The 27245-nt window shown below is 31.9% G+C and overlaps 1 protein-coding gene across 1 annotated transcript; it reads right to left on the minus strand.

Annotated features, from left to right (window-relative positions):
• Nucleotides 1-1869: 1869 nt before the first annotated feature.
• LOC139515671 (solute carrier family 35 member F6-like) lies at nt 1870-27096 on the minus strand. The gene is made up of 13 exons (XM_071305311.1): nt 26980-27096; nt 25237-25328; nt 24237-24304; nt 23688-23734; nt 22647-22708; nt 12219-12298; nt 10220-10355; nt 9430-9524; nt 7918-7962; nt 7121-7301; nt 3143-3225; nt 2738-2780; nt 1870-2096 (listed from the first exon to the last, which is right to left on the minus strand). The coding sequence occupies exons 1-13, from the start codon at nt 27072-27074 to the stop codon at nt 1903-1905; spliced, it is 1221 nt and encodes a 406-aa protein (XP_071161412.1). The 5' UTR covers nt 27075-27096; the 3' UTR covers nt 1870-1902.
• Between the last annotated feature and the right edge of the window lie 149 nt (nt 27097-27245).

Consider the following 27245-nt stretch of genomic DNA (forward strand, 5'->3'; position numbering starts at 1 on the left):
TATTTCATAATTATCATTCTCATCATATTCAAGTTTAGGATTCCTGAGGAATACCATAGTGCATTATCTCCCTTGGTATGAGCTTTGCAGTATACCTTAAATAACTATATTCAGCAATAATGTTGCAGTCTTGCTTTTAGATGCAACTCTTATGAATATGTAGCATGTTTTTTTTATGGTTGAGGAAGCCAGAGTGCCCAAAGAAAATGACTACCTTCAATAGGAAAACTGACAATTATCATCAATTAAGAGTGGAGTTTAGTGCACCAGTAGGAGCAGGATTCAAACTCACAACTTCAGTGTTAACTGGGTAGAAATACTTTGACCACGGAGGCCCTTCAAGAATAACATATTGTTCTGTAACTTTTAGTTGGCCTCAACCAAATGTTATGACAATGCTTACTACCACCAAACTCAGACCAAGTTAGAATTTGAATGCTGTCACTTTCACAATTCCTGAGTTATGTTCCTTTATAAAAAGAAAAAAATGGTAAAATTTGCAGTTTCCCTACCCTTGTTCTAACTACCAAACTCTGATCAAGTTTGAATGTGGATGGCGTCAATTTTTCTGTTCTCGAGTCACGTCCGAACAAGTGGGGGCATCTGTGTTACATTTACACATTCTTGAATTCTTTATGTTTTTATTTATGTACTGATCCTTAAAATCTACTTTAAACACTACTTCAGAACCATGTGCAATATTGACAACTCTTAAAGATTTTATTTAAAATTTTATTGGAATAAATATATTAACAAAAATATTTCTATTGAAAATAAATACAAAATATCTAATGTACAACCTTTTAGGTATAAGAATGTAATGCCTGTTTCTATTTACACAATTCATAATTAACAAAAAGGAGATGTAGGGATACTTCAATGAGGCAGCAACCCAATTAACACATTAAATATAGCACAGGTTTTTTCAGACTTTTTTAAAGCACCCTTTTATCTCTACTCCTTTATTTATATTTCTGGAGTATTGGCCCATCATTCTCTATTCTGTAAACCCCTCAAGATTCTCTTATAATATGATTAGACCAGAGGAGACATGGAAAGGGCAAGCATACAGTATTTAACAATAGCCCAAGGTCTCTAACATGTGCAAAGCTCCAAATGGTAAATAAGTTTTAGAATATCGCTTGTTTTAAAAATATCAAAAGGCAATCATAAAAAGATGTGATTATACATGTACATACATTATCAAATAAATTTTACAAATATGCATAGGTTAAACACAGATAAAGTTTACATTGCATAATTATATTTCAGGAAAACAAATCAATATTGAGTATTTGTTATAATACTTTAAACAGTATGACTATATCATCAAGAGTATATTGAGAATGGAAATGGGGAATGTGCCAAAGAGACAACAACCCGACCATAGAAAAAAACAACAGCAGAAGGTCACCAACAGGTCTTCAATGTAGCGAGAAATTCCAGCACCCGGAGGCGTCCTTCAACTGGCCCCTAAACAAATATATACTAGTCCAGTGATAATGAACGCCATACTAATTTCCAAATTGTACACAAGAAACTAAAATTAAAATAATACAAGACTAACAAAGGCCAGAGGCTCCTGACTTGGGACAGGTGCAAAAATGCGGCGGGGTTAAACATGTTTGTGACATCTCAACCCTCCCCCTATACCTCTAGCCAATGTAGAAAAGTAAACGCATAACAATACGCACATTAAAATCAGTTCAAGAGAAGAGTATATTTTGTAATGCTGTATGATTCTCTGTATATTTCATGTTGGAACTCTCTTTCCTTTTGATTTTTCTAGGGAGCGAATTTTCTCATATACAAAAATTATTAAAAAGTTAGCCATACAAAGATAACAATGTAATAACATTCATGATACTGTTTGTTTTTTTTTGAATGCTGCAAAGTAAACTTTTATTTTTTATCTCGTAATAATGGTCTTGTTATATCATCATCTGAGTCACTAGCATATTGTATGTTGCCACGGTTAGGAGCTTCCACATTAACTTCCTGTACTGGTACTGGTTTCCTCAAACAAGGTATACAGGGAACCACCACAAGTTCATTATATAGAGCAGTGCCAATCAGCAGGAAGAGGAATCCATCAACTAAAATAAGTTAAAAATAGATTAAGAAATCTTTTACTTCCAGTTAAAACAATAATTTGTTGAGCAATATAATCATTATTGTTGGCAGAATATTGATAAATAGCTGATGTGTCTGCATTCAAAGGATAAAATTACAACTACTGACGTCCCACTTCCAACAGTCATTTTGATAGTATCATAGGTTTAAAGTAGAAACAGAAGATCATATTTATTTTATATAATGGTATACATGCATCACATGAATTTGTTTGCATAGTAAATTAAGAAATCCAATGATAAACAACATTACTGTGATTCATTGATAGCTGCTTAACATCCACTTGCAAATATTAGATTCATATTCAGGACAACAGGTCAAAGACAGGAATATGCCCTGATTTTCACAAGATAGCTGTCTACAGGATGACATATTACCTACTCCAACATATTCTGACTTTGGCCCAACTATTCTTTTCTCTTCCTCTTACATGTATCTACATGTAAGTCATTTGGCCTCTGGTAGATATTTGTCTCATAGGCAATCATACCACATTTTTAGATTGTGCTTGACAAAGAAGCAACAAATATCTATTTATATAGCCTGCAATTTTACAAAGCCTGAGAATGAACTGAAGTATGAGAACACGGGTCAGTTGCATTACCTTGAAGTAGTCCATATGTCTTGTCGAAAGGTTCTCCAAAATCCTGAAAACAGAAGAAAAACAAATATATCGAGGAGGTCAGGATAAAGCCTTCATTTATAGGCAAATGTCTTCATAAGATGCGAAGCTTTATATTGCTCCGAGTTTTAAAGTTTTGGAATGAATTTAATGCAGACTAAAAATCTGTCTTCAACAGAGCAACAAAAAGAGCCAAAAAATTAAATGAGTCTAGTATCATTCATGTATGCTGTATTTCTGTGTCCTGTCGAGTAAAGTTATCCCTATTATTGATAACTTACATGGTGAATTTTGTTGTCTTCTTCTTGTTGTGTCTTGTGGTATTTAGTTTAACCCCTTTTTGATCTGTTTGAGTTTGCTATGTGCTGGTACTTAGTTAACACATACCTTATCAAAAGCATAAAAGATAAGTAGATCTACAACCCAAACCAATATAGTTCTACAGGCATCAATTAATGTTCTGTGTACAGCTACAAAATAAACATATTGTTCTACAGGCATCAATTAATGTTCTGTGTACAGCTACAAAATAAACATATTGTTCTACAGGCATCAATTAATGTTCTGTGAACAGCTACAAAATAAACATATAGTTCTACAGGCATCATTTAATGTTCTGTGAACAGCTACAAAATAAACATATTGTTCTACAGGCATCAATTAATGTTCTGTGAACAGCTACAAAATAAACATATTGTTCTACAGGCATCATTTAATGTTCTATGAACAGCTACAAAATAAACATATAGTTCTACAGGCATCAATTAATGTTCTGTGAACAGCTACAAAATAAACATATTGTTCTACAGGCATCAATTAATGTTCTGTGAACAGCTACAAAACAAACATATTGTTCTACAGGCATCAATTAATGTTCTGTGTACAGCTACAAAATAAACAATATTGTTCTACAGGCATCAATTAATGTTCTGTGTACAGCTACAAAATAAACATATTGTTCTACAGGCATCAATTAATGTTCTGTGTACAGCTACAAAATAAACATATTGTTTTACAGGCATCAATTAATGTTCTGTGTACAGCTACAAAATAAACATATTGTTCTACAGGCATCAATTAATGTTCTGTGAACAGCTACAAAATAAACATATAGTTCTACAGGCATCAATTAATGTTCTGTGAACAGCTACAAAATAAACATATTGTTCTACAGGCATCAATTAATGTTCTGTGAACAGCTACAAAATAAACATATTGTTCTACAGGCATCAATTAATGTTCTGTGAACAGCTACAAAATAAACATATTGTTCTACAGACATCATTTAATGTTCTGTGTACAGCTACAAAATAAACATATTGTTCTACAGACATCAATTAATGTTCTGTGAACAGCTACAAAATAAACATATTGTTCTACAGACATCATTTAATGTTCTGTGTACAGCTACAAAATAAACATACTGTTCTACAAGCATCAATTAATGTTCTGTGTACAGCTACAAAATAAACATAGTGTTCTACAGACATCATTTAATGTTCTGTGTACAGCTACAAAATAAACATATAGTTCTACAGACATCAATTAATGTTCTGTGAACAGCTACAAAATAAACATTGTTCTACAGGCATCATTTAATGTTCTGTGAACAGCTACAAAATAAACATATAGTTCTACAGGCATCATCTAATGTTCTGTGTACAGCTACAAAATAAACATATAGTTCTACAGGCATCAATTAATGTTCTGTGAACAGCTACAAAATAAACATATTGTTCTACAGGCATCTATTAATGTTCTGTGTACAGCTACAAAATAAACTATTAATGTTCTGTGAACAGCTACAAAATAAACATATTGTTCTACAGGCATCTATTAATGTTCTGTGTACAGCTACAAAATAAACATATTGTTCTACAGGCATCTATTAATGTTCTGTGTACAGCTACAAAATAAACATATAGTTCTACAGGCATCAATTAATGTTCTGTGAACAGCTACAAAATAAACATAGTGTTCTACAGACATCAATTAATGTTCTGTGAACAGCTACAAAATAAACATATTGTTCTACAGACATCAATTAATGTTCTGTGTACAGCTACAAAATAAACATAGTGTTCTACAGGCATCAATTAATGTTCTGTGAACAGCTACAAAATAAACATATTGTTCTACAGGCATCAATTAATGTTCTGTGTACAGCTACAGAATAAACATATAGTTCTACAGACATCAATTAATGTTCTGTGTACAGCTACAAAATAAACATAGTGTTCTACAGGCATCAATTAATGTTCTGTGAACAGCTACAAAATAAACATATAGTTCTACAGGCATCAATTAATGTTCTGTGAACAGCTACAAAATAAACATATTGTTCTACAGGCATCAATTAATGTTCTGTGTACAGCTACAAAATAAACATAGTGTTCTACAGGCATCAATTAATGTTCTGTGAACAGCTACAAAATAAACATATTGTTCTACAGGCTTCAATTAATGTTCTGTGTACAGCTACAAAATAAACATATAGTTCTACAGGCATCAATTAATGTTCTGTGAACAGCTACAAAATAAACATATTGATCTACAGGCATCAATTAATGTTCTGTGAACAGCTACAAAATAAACATATTGTTCTACAGGCATCAATTAATGTTCTGTGAACAGCTACAAAATAAACATATTGTTCTACAGGCATCAATTAATGTTCTGTGAACAGCTACAAAATAAACATATAGTTCTACAGGCATCAATTAATGTTCTGTGAACAGCTACAAAATAAACATATAGTTCTACAGACATCAATTAATGTTCTGTGTACAGCTACAAAATAAACATATAGTTCTACAGGCATCATCTAATGTTCTGTGTACAGCTACAAAATAAACATATAGTTCTACAGGCATCAATTAATGTTCTGTGTACAGCTACAAAATAAACATAGTGTTCTACAGGCATCAATTAATGTTCTGTGTACAGCTACAAAATAAACATAGTGTTCTACAGACATCAATTAATGTTCTGTGAACAGCTACAAAATAAACATATAGTTCTACAGGCATCAATTAATGTTCTGTGAACAGCTACAAAATAAACATATAGTTCTACAGGCATCATCTAATGTTCTGTGTACAGCTACAAAATAAACATATTGTTCTACAGACATCATTTAATGTTCTGTGTACAGCTACAAAATAAACATATTGTTCTACAGACATCAATTAATGTTCTGTGTACAGCTACAAAATAAACATATAGTTCTACAGGCATCAATTAATGTTCTTACAGACATCAATTAATGTTCTGTGTACAGCTACAAAATAAACATAGTGTTCTACAGGCATCAATTAATGTTCTGTGAACAGCTACAAAATAAACATATAGTTCTACAGGCACCAACTATTAATGTTCTGTGTACAGCTACAAAATAAACATAGTGTTCTACAGGCATCAATTAATGTTCTGTGAACAGCTACAAAATAAACATATAGTTCTACAGGCATCAATTAATGTTCTGTGTACAGCTACAAAATAAACATATTGTTCTACAGGCATCAATTAATGTTCTGTGTACAGCTACAAAATAAACATATAGTTCTACAGGCATCAATTAATGTTCTGTGAACAGCTACAAAATAAACATATAGTTCTACAGACATCAATTAATGTTCTGTGTACAGCTACAAAATAAACATAGTGTTCTACAGGCATCAATTAATGTTCTGTGAACAGCTACAAAATAAACATATAGTTCTACAGGCACCAACTATTAATGTTCTGTGTACAGCTACAAAATAAACATAGTGTTCTACAGACATCAATTAATGTTCTGTGAACAGCTACAAAATAAACATATAGTTCTACAGACATCAATTAATGTTCTGTGTACAGCTACAAAATAAACATAGTGTTCTACAGACATCAATTAATGTTCTGTGAACAGCTACAAAATAAACATATTGTTCTACAGGCATCATTAAATGTTCTGTGAACAGCTACAAAATAAACAGATATAATTAAACTATTACTTAAGTATAAATAAATATTAAAGAGTGTTTCATACCTCAATTATAGTTCTTCATATTTGAATGTTGTAAACTATCTTATGGATACATCATGAAGTGCAGGACACCAAATAGAATATAAGAAGGTCGCTTTAACATGATTGTACCATGAATTATTTCAAAACCACAAAGGAAGATTTTTTTTCCCAGCTGTCCTACCGAAAAAAAGATTCATTTTATGGCCCTTAGACCTATCATCCCCATTGACTAATAGTGTGGGAAATACAGTAATATTATGGAATAAAAAGAGCAATAATCAGGTTAGATCTAAACTATCTGCCAAGAACACCAATTTTGCAAGGTCCCTCTCATACAATTTACATATATTCTATACCTGTTAAAGATTTCGTTACAGCCAATCCAAAGTAGTTATAGAATGCTATAGATAATAAGTATAGTAGACAGAACACTAAAAGTCTTGGTTCACTGAATATCTGGTATATAGCATCTAAACTGTTCTCATAACTGTTATTGACATCTGATCCTGGTATAAAATACATCACTGGTAAAACTACCTACAATAAGTTTTAGTATGGGTTAAATATTTAAAATTTTAGCATTTTTATTTATTTAAATTATAGTGAAAAGATATGAATCTAAATTATTAAAATGGAAAAGAAACTATGGTTAAAGTATAAGATCTCAAAAGTTAAAGAAGATCAACTGTGAGTAATATTTCTTCTGTTAGAATTTGTTAAACTGGAAGAATGTGAAAATCTATATGCATGCTCACATGATGGTTTATTTCAAATTGCAGCAAGCACTGATATGTAGTTCCTGGGCAAAATGTGATGAACATATGAAATTGACAAACAGACCTAAACCAATATGTCCCTTGCTTTTGCAGCCTTAAGTGTTTTACAAGAAGGGTTGTCCCAAGTAATCCATTCACTCAAGTTCTTTAAAAAAAAAAAAAAAAATTTTGAAACCAATCATGTTATTGTGCTGTTATCTAAATTAGTCTGTTTCATCTATGCAATCCTGGTTTTAATTACTGACAATTATTTAATTACATTTTTGTACTCTGGTTAAAATTTTAGTAAATTGACCAATTAAAATAAAATTTATTTGCACATGAATGATTGCAGTGAAACAAGATGTAATTTTATGACAAGTATAAACCAGACTTACCGCTATCATAAGTAGAGCACCAAAACTTCCTTCTGTCCCAACTACCTGTGATGCAAAAGGAAATATTTTAAATAAAGTGTGTCTTTTTAAAATAGTCAGATTTACATAAATGTAAATATCAAAATCTTCATTTTTGTCGAGCCTTCGACTTTAGTCGAAAAAGCGAGACTAAGCGATCCTACATTCCGTCGTCGTTGGCGTCGTCGTTGTTGGCGGCGGCGTCCACAAATATTCACTCTGTGGTTAAAGTTTTTGAAATTTTAATAACTTTCTTAAACTATACTGAATTTCTACCAAACTTGGACAGAAGCTTGTTTATGATCATAAGAAAGTATCCAGGAGTAAATTTTGTAAAAATAAAATTCCATTTTTTCCGTATTTTACTTATAAATGAACTTAGTTTTTCTGCGAGGAAACATTACATTCACTCTGTGGTTAAAGTTTTTAAAATTTTAATAACTTTCATAAACTATCCTTGATTTGTACCAAACTTGGACAGAAGCTTGTTTATGATCATAAGATAGTATCAAGAAGAAAATTTTGTGAAAATAAATTTCCACTTTTCCGTATTTTACTTATAAACATGATAAATGGACTTAGTTTTTTTGCCAGAAACAAAACATTCACTCTGTGGTTTAAGTTTTTAAAATTTTTATAATGTTCTTAAACTATCCTGGATTTCTACCAAACTTAAACAAAAGCTTGTTTCTGATCATAAGATCATATTCAGAAGTAAATTTTGTAAAAAAAAAATTCCCTTTTTCGTATTTTACTTATAAATGGACTTAGTTTTTCTTCCAGTTAACATTACATACAGTCTGCAGTTAAAGTTTATAAAACATTTATTAGATTCATAAACTATCCTGGATTTTTTACCAAACTTGGAAGCTTCTTTCAATCAAAAGACAGTATCGATAGGGAAATTTTTATTGATGTTTTTCCTCATTTTTGTTGAGTCTGCAATTAACAGCAAAAGTAGGCGAGACACTGGGTTCCGTGGAACCCTTATGAATTTTTTTACAATTGTGACCAAAGAGAAGTTTCTTCTATGTTGAATAATTTTCTAAATCCTAACTGTAGCCAATTGTAACTTAATTTTGTTGGAGCTATTCATTGAATATGCACTGAAAAAATCAAATTATATTGCATTCAGTTATGTACCAAGATTCAAAATATCTGATATTATCCACAGAACAAAGGAATAAACACCAAGTTCATAACTGCAGCCAGAGGGCTTCAAGGATTTGGGATGTCCCCATTCCCTAAAAAATACTATTGAAGATTATTAAAGTTTAGATTCAGATTGAAGGACAGAGACATACAGGCTATGTGACTGAAGTTTAAATGCTTTTCTTGTAGTTGGACAGCCTAATAGGATCTAGTTTTAATTGTATGTATCTTTTAACCACCCAGATTGAAAAGTAGCTAAGCCCATTGGTATTATAAGGTAACAAAACCTTTATATAAGCATCATACACTAGATTGTCTATAAAATGTATATCTGCCACATACCTGTAATGGGTGAAGACTTCTCTTTTTCAGAAACATTTCTTCTATAACCATTTGACTAGCACTGACTACTTGACTAGCAAGAATTAATATTATACCTGAAATATTCCCACAGTATATGTTATGAGAGAATTATATATGTAATTTTAAATGAGCAAGACATTTAAGGATTCTATTTAAACAAAGTTGACTAAAACCTCCTTACAAGAGAACATAACAAACTCTGATCATGCAGAATCATTTGTGTACCTAGGGTTGTTGATTTACATATCATACCAGACTTCTAATAAAACGTTTTGATCATCCAGTAGTATGTCTATTTACAGTCCGCTGCCTTATTGCAACTTTGAGATGAGGAATAGCAGTTTCTTTGGTCAAGTGTGAGTATTGACTTTTTTGCATGCTCAATACATCATATTCATTCTTTTCCATTACAAGCATGAACAGATTTTGTACTCAATCCGAGTAAAGTTCACACTTTTCTGTACTCAATTTGATTTTAAGTTCACACTATTTCATACTCAATCTCATTTACCGGTAAGTTCTTATTATTTTGTGCTCAATCTAATTTAAGATTACACTATTTTCTACTCAATCTGATGCAACATTACTCTATTCAGTACTCAATATGAATTAAATTCACACTTATCTGTACTCAATACGAGTTGAGTTTACACTATTCTGTACTCGATCTGAGTTAAGATTAAACTCCTTTTCTCAATTTGTCATGTATGTACAGGTCAAAAGTTTGTTGCACAACATAAAAACATAGACTTGTGATAATAATGTATACCTAGAATAGTTTTAGAACCTTCAGCAGTATGTTGAGATTTAAATACACTTGAACATCCTACAAGGACCAATCCAATCATGGTTACTAGCATACCACACCAGTGCACTACTCGTAACTTTCTTTTCAAAAATATTTTCTATAATCAAAAATGAACATTTAATTTACACTTCAACCCAATTATATCTTGTCGAAAGAAAAATAATCATGTGATTTACAGACATAAGAAGAAAAAATTCTTCATTAAATTAAAGAATCTAATGCATTGTGGGTAATATTTTTAAAGTGTTAACCACAATGTGTGAATGGTTAACATTGTCCTAATAAATGCATAATTAAACCCATTGCATTCGTTTGCACCGGTCCTAAGTCAGGAACCTGATGTTTAGTAGTTGTTGTTTGTTGATGTTGTGCATAAGTGTTTCTCGTTTCTTTTATATAGATTAAACCGTTGGTTTTCCCATTCAGATGGTTTTACACCAGTTATTTTGGGGCCCTTTATAGCTTACTGTTTGGTGTTGGCCAAGGCTCTGCATTGAAGACCGTACTTTGACCTATGGTATAATGGTTTTACTTTTACAAATTGTGACTTGGATGAGAGAGTTGTCTTATTGGCACTCATACAACATCTTCTTATATCTATAAACAACGAACGTCTTCATTTTGGTGTATGAACAATGAAATTAATCTCAATCCTTTGTTTCTGTAAAGGGTGAATTCAAGCCGAAAAATATCTAACAATCTTACAAGTGCAGTGACATTAGGTCATAAAGAATCTGCAAAAGTTGAACTAAAATGTATTTCCTGGTTTAGGATGGTGGATATTAAATGTAATTTCACTACCTTTTATTTGTAAGAGCAAAGTCTATAATTTGGTAAGAAAAACCCCCAAAAAAGATAAATAAGAAATGTACAAGAACAATAAATTATTAAAACTATGTGAAAGTTTAGTTGAAATATATTCATTGGTTTAGAAGCATTTGATCTCAACAAATGGTTTTGGTGCACATTAGGTTCAAAATTACAAATTTGGGACAATCAAGACCTTGACATATTGTAAAGACACATTTGTTAGGGTGTTGGATTGGTATCACACTAACATTAACTTAACCAACTGTAATATATAGAAACAGGTATCACACTAACATTAAATTAACCAACTTTCCTGTAATATATAGAAACAGGTATCACACTAACATAATTAACTTAACCAACTGTAATATATAGAAACAGGTATCACACTAACATTAACTTAACCATCTTTCCTGTAATATATAGAAACAGGTATCACACTAACATAATTAACTTAACCAACTGTAATATATAGAAACAGGTATCACACTAACATTAACTTAACCATCTTTCCTGTAATATATAGAAACAGGTATCACACTAACATTAACTTAACCAGCTTTCCTGTAATATATAGAAACAGGTATCACACTAACATTAACTTAACCAACTTTTTTGTAATATATAGAAACAGGTATCACACTAACATTAAATTAACCAACTTTCCTGTAATATATAGAAACAGGTATTACACTAACATTAACTTAACCAACTTTCTTGTAATATATAGAAACAGGTATCACACTAACATTAACTTAACCAGCTTTCCTGTAATATATAGAAACAGGTATCACACTAACATTAACTTAACCAACTTTTTTGTAATATATAGAAACAGGTATCACACTAACATTAAATTAACCAACTTTCCTGTAATATATAGAAACAGGTATCACACTAACATTAACTTAACCAACTGTTGAAGGCCGTACTTTAACCTATAATGGTTTACTTTTTTAAATTGTTATTTGGATGGAGAGTTGTCTCATTGGCACTCACACCACATCTGCCTTTATCTATTTCCTGTAATATATAGAAACAGGTATCACACTAACATTAACTTAACCAACTTTCCTGTAATATATAGAAACTATGTACTTGAGTAGTTATTCATGAAATTGTAGACTTTGTTACCGGTACCTTAACTTACTGATAAAATTCCTGCAAATATGATGATTGATCCTCTTAACATCTGCCACACTGAAGCATCAACATATATCAGACCAATTCCTACAAAATATAAACCAGTCAACCACAATATCTACACAGTTAAATATTACCTGTTTATTGTAAAAAGACTTCAATGAAGAAAAAAAGTTACGGTAAATGTTAAAATTAAACCACATCTGAAACAACTGCAAACATTGCAATTTCACAGTTCATGAGAATAACGGCTATAAAAACTAAACTAATTTTAATATATTTTACTTTGGGAAACCTGAAAGTTTTTTATGGAATTAAAGAAATAAATAAAGAACAAAATGCAATTAGATATTTAAGATTTCCATAACATTCTTCTCAAAATCTAGTATGGGTTAATTAGAAAGAGTAGTAGATACAGGTACATTGCACAGAGGGGAAAACAAACTAATTTAGTAGATACATGTACATTGCACAGAGGGGAAGACAAACTAATTTAGTAGATACATGTACATTGCACAGAGGGGAAGACAAACTAATTTAGTAGATACATGTACATTGCACAGAGGGGAAGACAAACTAATTTAGTAGATACATGTACATTGCACAGAGGGGAAGACAAACTAATTTAGTAGATACATGTACATTGCACAGAGGGGAAGACAAACTAATTTATATGGCGTATCATTAGGGTCAAAAGTATATTTTGTTGCAAATGCTATATTAAATACCGCAAATGCTCTAATAGATATAGCAAATGCTATAAATAATACTGCAAATGCGGTAATTGTAACTGCAAATGCGACAAATTGTAACTGCAAATGCGACAATTGTAAATGCAAATGCGACAATTGTAACTCCAAATGCAAAAATTAAAGCTGCAAATGCTATTTTTGTTTTAATTGTAGCATTTGCTATTCTCTCACGTATCAAAAGGGTCAAAAGTAAATTACTGCAAAAACAACAAATTGTAGCATTTGCACCATTTGCAATTTCATTTCGCAAATGCATTTAGAATAAATTGATTAATCTTCAATAGTCCGCCTACTTTTTGCTAAATGATTATATCTTATTAGAATAAATTTGAATATGTAATCCACCTTATTTTATGAAATGGTGAGGATGAAATTTTAAAAAAATAGGCAGGACAGGAGTTTTGAGTAAAAAAAAGGCAGGATGATACACTTTGCAAAAAAAAAAGGCAGGATGACAATTTAGGTAAAAAAAAGTCAGGATAAACTTATAAAAAAAAGGCAGAACCGAATAGAGTGAAAAATAAAAAGACAGGACAGAGATTACAACTAAAAAAAAATGCAGGACAAAATTTTTCATCCTAGCCCCCCCATAAAAATCAAATGGTAGCTCCCTTAGTGATTTTTTTTAGTTGCCGTATATTGCCAAAAAAACATGAAACCCTGACGGGTTAAAATGTAAACATAGTACATTGTATACACAAGTGACAAGAAACATAATACATGATAAATGTTTTATAAAGTGAAGTTGATATTAATAACATATATCTATATATATTGACCAATGTGGACCTTATTTTCGCTGTTCCATAGATTGCTTTATATAGTCTACAACACTAGACAAAATATCTTTATTGGGATCTAGAATAGTTTTAAGTTTAGAGTTTGAGTCAAGCTGGTTAAAATTAGGATAATGGGGTTTAATTGCATTTATAAGGGAATGTCTTACATTACTGTTAATTTGGCAATGAAGGAAAAAGTGTTCCTCATCATCTAAAATTTTACAAACTTTGCACAGTCTGTGTTGTCTTTGAATTTTTTTATAACGTCCTAATTCAATTTCCAAATTATGATCACTTACACGTAATTTTGTTAAAAGTTGACGACTATTAAAATTGTTTAGATTGTGCAAGTAGTCCTCGAATTTAATTTCATTTTTAAGTTTACTATAAAGATAAAGTTTTGAACTGTTATCAATATTTGAAAGTTTTTCAAGAGTGATGTTATGATACTTTTCCTGCACAATATGTTTAAAAGTTTTTTTGAGTGAATTTTTTATAAGTTTAAAAGGTTTATCAAAATCAACATATTCTTCTTCATCAATATTAAATTCTTTAAAAATATGCTTGGCAAAAGTGTACCAAGTATATATTCCATCTTCAGACATAGACTTATTTACTGCAAAAGCTTCTTTAACAAGAGGGTTTATTTCATGGCAGTTTATTCTACAAAAATATAATAAAACTTGAGTTTTAATAAAGGAGTCAAGTGGAAATCGTCCTAACTCAGACTTTGCAGCTATATTACATGAGGTTTTTTTAATTCCAAGAACAGTTTTACAAAATATATGATGCACTTTCTCAAAGCTGAATCTATCTGTCAATGATAAAATATCACAGTTAGTTCCATGCAAAGTGGCTTTATTTATGGCTCTAAAAATTGAGTAATAATCTTCCATAAAACAGATCTCGGTATTATACAAAATTATGGGTTTAATTAGTGAATCAAATAATTTACATGATAAATCAACAGGGACATGATGAAAATTAGACATATATTTTTTTAATGAAAATAACGCTTTAAGCGCTTTCTTGGATAGTTCATGTGTAGATCTCTTAAATTTTCCTTTATTATCAATAATGTTCCCAAGAAAATTATACTCTTAAACTTCAGTTAACTGATTTTTTTTGTAAAAAAAATTTGACTCAAAAGAATTTCTAGAATGAAAAATCATAATTTTTGTTTCATTTGTATTTACAGTCAGTTGCCATTTTTAGCAATATATTTCCAGTTTATTCAAAGCAGATGGTAAACCGTTTTGTGATTTTGATAATATTAAAAGATCATCAGCAAAACTAAGACTACTTATTGTTGTTTTATCTAAGGACACAGGATCACATGTCCCATCAAAAATTGAATGGAGATCATTAATAAAACAATTAAACAATGTGGGGCTCAAACTGTCCCCTTGTTTGACCCCTTTATTTATTTCAAAAAATTCATTGTTTATTATCTATTTTAACTGAAGATTCACAACGATATAATCATTTTAACAAGTACATGTATTTATGTTTCTTGTAACATGTGTATATTATGTTTGCATTTTAACCCGTCAGGTCAATTAAACTTTAAACATTTCTACATCTTATGGTATTTATTTATATTATATGAAATAAGTACCATAAGATATTATAAATCAGTCGTGTATTTGACAAATATTGATTTTAGTCGAGATGATAGGACATTTTTTGAGTGAGAACTCACTTTTAAACATTTTAAAATTTAAAATAAAAAATTATACTAAATAATATGAAATAAAATAATATTTACAATATATAAAGAAAATCTTTAATAACAAGAAACATACAATACATGATTATAAAAGTTGATAATAAAAATAAATAATATATATATAAAATGACTGAATAAATAGTCAACGATAAATCTTATTGTTCATATATTTATGATACATATAGCCCTAGATATATCAATATATATAATTATTGACCAATGTACTTTATTTTCGCAATTCCATTAATACATAAAAGTTTTACGCCTTTTTAAAATCAAATGACCGCGGTTTTAGCGCACACACGTACCATATTTACATCTGATAATAAAAACACTTTGAGATTATTTTGGTCGTCAATAGAAAATATGAAAATATGGTGCAGTATTTCAAAAATCAAGGTCAAAGGTCGCATGCCGTTTTCAAGGAAAAACAAAATTAAATATCTAATGCCAATTTGAATAAATACCCTTTTTACAGAAGAACGATCGACAAATTGAATCTATTTTCTTCCTTATTCAATTTTCATCTACAAAGTGGAAATCTATTAGATCATTAAATGAGTTTTTTCGACTACACGTATGCGACTTTACAAAAAGGGGATAGTTTTCAGTTTAAAATGATGTATTTTTTTCAAGTTATAAGAACAACGGCCGTCAAAACTTTACAAAATTGATTGAAGATTCCATATAAAGCTAAATCCAGTGTTGTCAAATATGGATTAAATATGTTCAATCCATTTAAACTTATGCAATTCGGATTCGTTCGATTTGAACATTGTATGGTACAAAATGGAAGAAAGTTTATGATAATGGCAAATAATTCGGATTTCCTCTTACAAAAGGTAACAACCTTCGTTTTCAACTGATTTATTTTTAATTTCCATTGTAGACAAAACTTTTCAAACGCTAACAGAGCTTTGATAGATCATAGACAAATGCTTATGACATTTGATCTCGAGGCTTTGCAAGTGGGAAACATCGTTCTCTAAGACGAAGTCTTCAAGATCATTTAAGTACACTGCAAAAAGAAAGGGTGAAATGTTTTCTCCTTGCCGAACTCCATTATCGCAATTAAAAAATGATGACATTTCGTCACCGTCTTTGATTCAAGATTTGACATCGCTATACAAATTATGGGTGATTTTAAACACTTTACCTGTGGTTTCTGATGTTCGTAATTTGATCCACAATTCGGACCGTGATAGAGTGCCAAAACCTTAGAAAAGTCTACAAAAGTACAGCGAAACTAGCGTAATGGGTCTATAAGAGCTGTTCGGGTCAGATGTGTCTCCTTTATTTTTGACCTCAATATCACGGTCCACTGAACAAATAAAGTATGCCCCACCTACAATAGTAGAGGGACATTATGTTTCCTGGTCTGTGCGTCCGTTCATCCATCCGTACTTCTGTGCTGCTGTACGAACGGACGCACAGACCAGAAAACCATTATGCCCACAAATGGGGCATAAAAATAGGTCGAAAAGGGCTGAACTCATCATATCGATAAAAAGCACACAAACTTTTAACACAAATACACACTTATTTTTCATTCAAAGATTGGTTCCATGAAGAGAATTATTTTGATATCATTATTTTATGAAAAGGCCGTTTATATTGTTAAAATTTAAAGAATTACGATAAACATGTTTAATCTTCAAAATTTGTTTTGATGTTAACACAAAAAAAACTTAACTATAATGGAAACAAAATGATGATTGTATTGGTTGTTCTTTTGGTTTATGTAAAGAACAGGTCTTGATACTGTTATTTGATATCAATGTGTTAGTTGTTATTTCTATTTTGTTTTGGCTCCGACTCTGACGGAGGCTTATGGTGATATAATAATAACTATATTATACTAGTATTGTAATATCTTAATGTTGAACCAATCTATACCCTCCGTGTGGGTATACTGTTTTACCTCTGTCCGTCCATCCGTCCGTCTGTCCCGCTTCAGGTTCAAGTTTTTGGTTAAGGTAGTTTTTTGATCAAGTTGAAAGTGATAGTGCGATTTCGGCATCCTTGTACTATGGACTCATTCTTGTTATAGTTTGTTTTTCAGGTTGCTGTGCTGTTACACCATTGTCCCAGGTTTAGGGAGGGTTGGTGCCTTCAAATATTTAACCCCGCCACATTCTTAATGTGCCTATCCCAAGTCAGGAATTGCCCAAGTCAGTATATCTGGTAGTTAGGTGGTTGTCGTTGGTTCATGGCTGTCATATTTGTTTTTCGTAACTTGTTTTATTATAATTCACAATGCTTGCCCCTCCCCCAACCAGTATAAAAGTAGCATGTTTTTCGGGATTTTAAAATAAGCTCGCGATATAAAATCGGTACCCCTATATTGAGTGTCATCATCTATGTCTGATTGGTCACCACGATATTCATCAAATCGCACGGTTGGTTGTCTAATAAATTGATAGAATCTGGAATTGCTCATCTTTTTGGAGCACATATTTCATCCTATTTGTCATCTTATTTTTTAAGGACCTGGGTTTGAATTTGTCTCCTGATTTTCTCATTTTTCGCTGAGTTACATTAGTCGCTAATTTTCGCTACAAAATTAGATAAAACTCAGATGAGTGATACATGTACAAGGGGTAGAAAGTGTTACGACCAAAGAAGGCGGGTACATAGGGTTATCCAACTCTTATATTTTTATTTGTGTAGTAAATAGTGGTGAATCAATCCGTTGAAACGAAAGGGGGAAACCGAAGATCTAGTAAAAAGAAAATAGATCAAGATAACAAAAAAACAGCGAACTTGAACACCACAGAAGGACAGTGGACACACAAACAACGAAAGAAGAACGAGGATAACTGAGCAGTTGCAATAAGTATGTGTATCAACTCCAATATACTGAGACAAATACCCCGCATGAGAAGAACAATCGGAATCTAAACGGACAACCATACATATTATAGAGAACGGAGTTGGTCTTTTAAGAGAAAAAATTATCCATACACTTATGAAACCATCTTCGCTAGCCAAGGGTTACGATCCACTCCCCTCCTCTCCAGAGAGAGGGGAATGGATCGTACCCCTTGGCTAGCAGAGAGAGGGGAATGGATCGTACCCCTTGGCAAGCAAAGATGTTATGAAAGATGCATTGTCGGAATAATGAGCTGTCGGAATAAAGGGATTTCGGAATAATGGTCTGTTGTAGTAATGGGCTGTCGGAATGATGGGGCAGCCCTGTTATTCCGACGCCCCATTAGTCCGATACACCATTGGTCCGACATAGTCCAACGCTCCATTAGTGCGACACCCCAGTAGTCCGACATTGAATAATTGAACAATATTTTATATAAATAATCTTTATTTCAAGAGAATAACCCCATTAGTTAAGAGCTAATCCCTTGAAATAATAATAAAATATACATAAAGTATTTAAGATATCAAAATTTTGCTTTATGTCCAGTGGCAAATATTACATGCATGCTCAGGTTGAAAACAATGTAATAATAAATAGAATAGGTAGGTCCTGTAACAGATGCTATCCGCGATAAAAAAAGGTCAATAAAAACTTGGATTGCGACTGGACACTCAGAATATTGAATATGGACAGGAAATTGCCTTGCAACGGGCTCAGACAAAAGCCACCGACAGCCCCTCAAGGAGTTGTTGCAATGGTTCTTAACCTGCAGTGAGAGATATACACAATGCATGGGATACCACGTCACCACTCTGCATGACATTTGTTGCATCCCGCACAACCAAACGGACGTCCAACTTTGGCAAGGGTTTACTACCATTCGGAAAAAGACCAAAGTGATCATATTTACTACATTGGTTAGAGGTATAGGGGGAGGGTTGAGATCTCACAAACATGTTTAACCCCGCCGCATTTTTGCGCCTGTCCCAAGTCAGGAGCCTCTGGCCTTTGTTAGTCTTGTATTATTTTAATTTTAGTTTCTTGTGTACAATTTGGAAATTAGTATGGCGTACATTATCACTGGACTAGTATATATTTGTTTAGGGGCCAGCTGAAGGACGCCTCCGGGTGCGGGAATTTCTCGCTACATTGAAGACCTGTTGGTGACCCTCTGCTGTTGTTTTTTGTTTTTTATTTGGTCGGGTTGTTGTCTCTTTGACACATTCCCCATTTCCATTCTCAATTTTATTCTATACCCACTTGCATTGTAAATATATATTAAAATCACTCGACCTTGTCCATCGAATGACTAAGAACAGATAATGCAATTTATCAAGGTTGGTTGGTAGATATGCTTTAGTGAAAATAGTGGGATATATTTACCCAAACAACGTTTAATGTATGATTTGGAATAATTGAGACGCGGAGTAGCGAACATTTTGTCAAACTAAATATACTCTGTGAATCAATGGTTGTCGTCTCTTTATGTGGTTCATAAGTGTTTCTCGTTTCTGGTTTTTGTTTTTGGTTTTACACTAGTAATGTGTGGGGCCCTTTATAGCTTGCTGTTCGGTGTGAGCCAAGGCTCCGTGTTGAAGGCCGTCCCTTGAGCTATAACTGTTTACTTTTACAAATTGTTACTTGTATGGAGAGTTGTCTCATTGGCACTCATACCACATTTTCCTATATCTATTTGTGAAGTTTTGTCGAATAACTAACGTGAAGAAACGCAGCTATATATCTCTCCCAAATATGTAGATTTAATATTCAAAGCAATGTCTAGCTAAATAAAATCTATGAACGGTCAGCACTGATTTAAAGTGGTGTCTCCTTCATGCCAGTCTTGATTTACCTGATAATGGTTTACTTTTACAAAGTGTGACTTGGATGGAGAGTTGTCTCATTGACACTCATACCAAATCTTCTTATATATATTGATCAGTAAAACACAATATTGAATGTAAGACTGTTATTTTCAGTGGTACAGGTTGACTGTCACTGGAGACAACAGTTCAACATAGAACCCTATGCAGAAAACCAGAAAACTCTTTTTGTCAGAAAACACTGTCAAACATCAAAACGTACTATTGACACTGATCTGTGTCAACATTTGTTTGTATAGAAAAATTGTCACCGATTGAACAATTTTACTATCGATGTCACAGTTTAAACTTAAACTCGCCAATTTTTTAGTATTATCAATTAACAATTCGATAACTCTCTGTTTGTTTTAAAAGTTTTTGATCTTTGTTTCGTGTACAGTATAGCTGATGAATGTAAATAATAATGTTTCGATACAATAGTCCCACTTTATGGTAAAATGACACTTTAAGTTTTTACAGTTTTGACTGTATCCGAGACCTAATCATGTGAACATTATTCTTTATGATGAGAGACATCTCCACATCTGATGACATGTCCTTCTTAGTACAACGTGTTCCCATATAGATCACATTTTGTATATGTTTACCAAAACTTGCAAGGTTCTCGAGTCATGGTATTTCTTTAATAGTAATACCAGATAGGTGGTATGGTATTATCTGTTCTGTGATATACTTACAAAAAAAGAGTAGTTCAAATACCACGTCAACAACGATTCTACGAAGGAGGGTCTGAATTTGAGGGGGGGGGGGCATACATTTCTGTATACTTTATGTGTACTTTGTATGTATTTATATTTTAGCATCTTATTATACGCTTTTCTTTATTTCTTGGTCCTTTTTTCTCTATTCTGTATATATTCGCCCATTATGTTCTCTGTTCTGTAAACCCCATCCACACCCTCATGAAGTAGATTTTCAATTACTGCAGTTATTAAACTTTGTCGGACTATTGGAGTGTCGGACTAATGGGGTATCGGAACATATCGGGGCGACCCCCGTATTTTACATTGAACCCCCTACTATGGACGTTAAATTTTAAAAAATCCCCCATATTGAACCCCCTACTATAGACCTTTTAATTTAAAAATTCTAGCTGTTATAACTCATTTTCGTAGTAATTATACTTCAATGAGTAGTTTGTATGTATTTTACTTGCTCGAACAGATGTTTTGAAAATTTTATTTTCAATGCATTCAGCCGGTTCAATGCAACATCCATAAAATTAAAGGAACCATCGTTATTTTCTAAAGCACGTTCTTTGTCATTTACAATGTTTTGAAATACGCTCAGAAATCCGTGCAAATTATTGTTATACGCCATTTTGAAAACAGTTAACGAAAAACGCTGCACATGTTGTAGAAGTTTACCAAGTTTACAGGAATAATGTCAGAAGAGTTCTTATTCTGCCATGTCTAGCATGTAGTTAAAAGTGGTTGAAATAATTTTAGAAATGGGTGGAGACTCAAGTAAAAAGAAATAACAAGGCGTTTTCATAATTCTTGAAAATTTAAATAATTTAAACTATTGCAAACGCTTTATTTATAACTTGAAATGGTAACTGAATTAGTGCAAATGGTATTTTAATTAGTGCAAATGCTATAACTATTAGTGCAAATGCTATACTTATAAGTCCAAATGCTACATTTATGATGGCAAATGCTAAAACTATTGGTGCAAATGCTATACTTATTAGTCCAAATGCTACATTTGTGATGGCAAATGCACCATTATATACTTTTGAGCCTTTTGATACGTAGGCATACAGCATTTGCTACAAATTAAGGTAAACTACCTTTTGCTATAATAATTACAGCATTTGCAGTATTTATTATAGCATTTGCACTAATTATATAGCATTTGCAGTATTTAATATAGCATTTGCAATTGAAGATATAGCATTTGCAACAAAATATACTTTTGACCCTTATGATACGCCATAAATTTAGTAGATACATGTACATTGCGCAGAGGGGAAGACAAACTAATTTAGTAGATACATGTACATTGCACAGAGGGGAAGACAAACTAATTTAGTAGATACATGTACATTGCACAGAGGGGAAGACAAACTAATTTAGTAGATACATGTACATTGCACAGAGGGGAAGACAAACTAATTTAGTAGATACATGTACATTGCACAGAGGGGAAGACAAACTAATTTAGTAGATACATGTACATTGCACAGGGGGGAAGACAAACTAATTTAGTAGATACATGTACATTGCACAGAGGGGAAGACAGACTAATTTAGTAGATACATGTACATTGCACAGAGGGGAAAACAAACTAATTGCTAAACAGATTACTGAACAGAATAGACCTGAATAGCCACCACTATACCCATGATTCAGTAAGTTGAGTATAACCAGTCTAGTATTGAGTATAGGGAACCAGGTTAATTTCCAAAAACATACCAGCAACTGATGTACCAACTAAGTCACAAATGGTAGGTACTGCTACAATTAACTGTACTATTCTGAAAACATAAAAATAAACTTATTAAAAATTAAAAAAATAGACTATAAAATAAAAATCAGAAATGAAAATAAAAATGATATCTAAGACAGGAAATAGTGGGGTTATGTCAGTGAGACATCAATCTGACAAAAATAACTGTTGATATAACATGCCTATCAAAACTGGTTTGAGGTAAGAAGATATTAGGAATTTGTTACAAAAATATTGTACATGAACATGTATTTACATTATATAAAAGAAAACAATGTAGAAACAGCTTGACTTTAATAGTTATCTAGCAAAACTTAGTAAAATGATTCACAGTATGTCTAAGCTTTAAACAGACATTGAGATGAAGAACAGCAATAACAGCACTGTTCATTTGTTTATTGTATGGGTTTTTTTTTGTTGTGCATGTACTGATTTTTTGTCATGGATGGATACCCCATATCCTTTGTGTTTCTATTGTATATCTTTTTAACTGGATGATTTATCAAGATACTATTTTTTTGTTGATTAAATAATGTGTCTAAGGACAAAAATGCCCCCACCCAAGCTTCAAAAAAATATATGGATGTATGGATAAAAAAAAAAGATTGAAGGGGAATTAAAATGTAAATATTACTTAGACAAGAGGAAAGAACGAAATAAGAAACAATATATCTTAGAGAAAAGTTTTTTTCTGATCCCCTCATAAAACAGTTAAAAAATCAGCTTTTTAACAATATGCTGTCTTGGTACAACTTATTTACCTTGGTTGAGGAGGAATATCGGCTTGGTACAACTTATTTACCTTGGTTGAGGAGGAATATCGGCTTGGTACAACTTATTTACCTTAGTTGAGGAGGAATATCAGCTTGGTTCAACTTATTTACCTTGGTTGAGGAGGAATATCGGCTTGGTACAACTTATTTACCTTGGTTGAGGAGGAATATCGGCATGGTTCAACTTATTTACCTTGGTTGAGGAGAAATATCGGCTTGGTACAACTTATTTACCTTGGTTGAGGAGGAATATCTGTCATGTCTTTGTTTTGTTCAGCATACTACAAATACAACAAATAAATTTACTTTGCTTTAAGTTAAACACAACACTGTTTAACTCAGTATCTTACTTAGCATACAAAAAACTTCATAAATATCTTATTTTCCCCCATTTATTTGGACTTGGGATAAATTCCAGATCTATGATCTATAAAAATTTAACCAGGATTTAGAGCTTGTTACAGGCTGTTTTTAAATTTGCCTTCTAGATGTATGTTGGTTGTTTTTGTTGTTACGTTAGTGTCTGATTGACATCTTCAATTCCTGTCCTTTTATTCATACTGTGAATTCATCTATTTTTTAGAGGGGCCCTTTATAGCTTGTTGTTCGGTGTGAGCCAAGGCTACGTGTTGAAGGCCGTACATTGACCTATAATGGTTTACTTTTATAAATTGTTATTTGGATGGAGAGTTGTCTCATTGGCACTCACACCACATCTTCCTATATCTAAGGATATTTAATTAACCTGTTTAATCTGTTGTTTTTTTTTGTGAGAAAACTAACCTCTCTTCTCCTTTTGTCTCGTTCTTTCTTCCTTACTATACAATAACCACCTAAACATATCATCTCTCCTAAAAATACAACTAACTTGACAATTATCAGATAAAAACAGAAGGGTTTTGATGGTTCATACTTCATCATCAACGGTTCTTGAATTCAAATTTTCAATGAGGTTTATGGGAACTCATATTTTATGGTACATGTAGTCTTTTTTTTTGTATTACAAGACTAAACAGTACACTAAAACTTCTTGATGTTCTAAGTAAATAAAACAGAGGTTCATAGATTCATTTCATACCTCTTTAAATATATAGTTTTAAGTTGAAATATGCTCTAAGACAAACCTTGTCCCCAAAATTTTTTATCAGAGAGAGTTTTCTACATGTTACTTAATGTTTCAAATCTTGGTAAATATCTCCATATAATTTTTTATTGACATGAACATTGCTTGTCTTTTCATTGTGTTTTCTTTTGCACATGTTTTTTTGTGTCCTGCATGCATTGAATAATGATCAATAACTAATCAATTTACAATACAATTACTGGCAATTCATTTCTTTAAATTGGTTCAAAGTATATTCATGTTTCATATTTAATGATTTAAATAAAAATGCTATTTTGAAGATAATATTTCCTTATTAATTTTGTGATTTAATCAATATAAACTAATAATGTGTATTTTGTCAAGTATTCCAATGAAATCTTGGAATAAGTTTAAAACATGTGCTTTTTGTATAGTCTCAGTACAAAAAAGTGTTTCATTTTTCATGCCAAAGATCTACACTAAAATATTGCCAATAGGAAATCTGTGTATTTTTCATCTTTTGGAACTAAATGCTTGAACTTTTGGAATGGAAAATACATTTGAATTTTACAGGATGTATTGTTATACTTCAGTAATGTTTAGACTGTTAAAGGGAGATAATTATATAAAAAAAAAAGATTTATTAAACAAAGATTACAGAATTTTGCCTGGTATACAAAAGGATCCCAATGTACTTACCAAAGAACATAATCAGTGTTTGAAACCATGGATGATCAAATTCATGGACTGTTCTGGTATTGTTAGCACTTCTGTCAGGATATCCTTCTACTCTGCAAGATTTAATAAAAAGAGTGTAAACAGTACTAAACACTGAAATGTCTTGCCTGCTTTACTATATCATTGAATTCATGTTAAAAGTCTGTAACATGAAGGTTTTATTACAAGTATCATATAAACTTATTATTATCAATATTCTATGAGAATGAGATCATTGAACTACATTTGTAGTACACATTTTTGTTTAGGAGTCAGCTGTAGCATGTCTTCGGTTGCAGGTTTTTCTCGTTGTGTTCATGTCGATGACCGATTGGTGGCCTTCGGTTGTTTTTTGCTCTTTGGTTGGGTTGTTGTTTCTTTGACACATAATAAATGTCATTCCTCATTTCCATTCTCAATCTGATGTACATCCAACAATAATTCCATACACCAAATAGAGATAAAACCTGAAGAACAGAATGAACCACAAAATCTTAACATGGAACAATGAACCATGAAACTGAGTTCAGAGCTGGTTCAGGGTCATATAAACCCTGCCAGACAGACAAGTACACATTATAATAGATCCATCAACAAATATAGTTGACCTATTGCTTATCATATCTGAATGATGGACTTGATCATACAACTTTAACCGTGACCACTGATTCATTGAATGAGGTTGAGGTCAAGTGAACCTTTACTGATCGACACGAAGACTTTGCAAGTAACCCATATAACAAATATAGCTATACTATGATTACTCTTACTAACATTAAGATAGTATGTCACTTTTCAAAAAAAATAAAATTCAAGCAGTTACTGAACCATGAGGTCAAGGACATATAGCAGAACTGTAGCAGACAAAACTTTGTAACATAATTTTTATATTCTGCATGATAGTTCTGATTTTACAAAGTTTACAACAAATATTTATACATCTTCAGATTGCAAATGTTTGGCTTTGAGCGTTCCTGATAAAGGTAAATCCAGAAAAGCGCTTGGGATGCAAGAAATTATTAAACGTGCTGTTTTTAATACATTTTATTTCTTATACTGACATGACTGCATGAATATTGAAAATAGATAATACTCCAATTTAAATGACATTTCATATATAATCTTTAGACAAAAAGTGTCAGCTTTCACATTAATTAATATAAAAGATAATAACCAATACTCATATAATCTTATTCTTTCAATTTTTCCTTACAATATTTTTCACACCTTTAGTATGAACCCATTGAGGATTATATATTAAAAGTCTTTCATCAGCAACTTTATAAATTAATAAATGTGTCACAAATATTTAAACATCAAATATAAGTTAATTAAGATAATTATTCATAACTTTTATAAATGTTCTAAAACCATATTTTTCTAAAAGTCAAATATCCAGGTGTGTTGATAAGTCGTTATCTTAAGGCTATCTTTTTCATATTTTTTCAGTAGACTTAGCTTTCATTTTTTATTACCATGCATTGTAAAGCTATTGTAAAAAAGGTATTGTCAAGAATTTCAATAACGGCCGGGGAAAAGAGTAAGAAAATGATTACAAAAATATAGTTATCAATTATTAGTATCTGAGCAAGTAAAAGATCTATCAATATATTCAAAGGTACATCATCTCTTTTGAATAACCCTTAAAGCCTTAGTTTCTAAATTTGGATTTCTGAGCCCTTTTAATGAAATAAGGCGTTCACTTTAAACCTGAAATGTCCCTACTTGCAATCATTTTGTGCTTTTTTACTGATAGTATTTATGCTTCCAGTAACAAGCATCCCAACCATCAAAACAATCTGAAACCCGGAGAGCGCCATTTTTAAATAATGTGACACTTTGTACACCTGACACGTGATTTCAATAGACCACTTTCGAGTTCATCCGTCACCGGCAAAAACTCGTCAATTATACGCGCCTTTATGACGTCATTTACCAGATAGAGGGGGTCGCCTGTATCCCTGCACTATTTACGTTCATCAAGCGTCTTA

The sequence above is a fragment of the Mytilus edulis genome, chromosome 3 (assembly GCF_963676685.1).
Source record: "Mytilus edulis chromosome 3, xbMytEdul2.2, whole genome shotgun sequence".
Classification (NCBI taxonomy): Eukaryota; Metazoa; Mollusca; class Bivalvia; order Mytilida; family Mytilidae; genus Mytilus; species Mytilus edulis.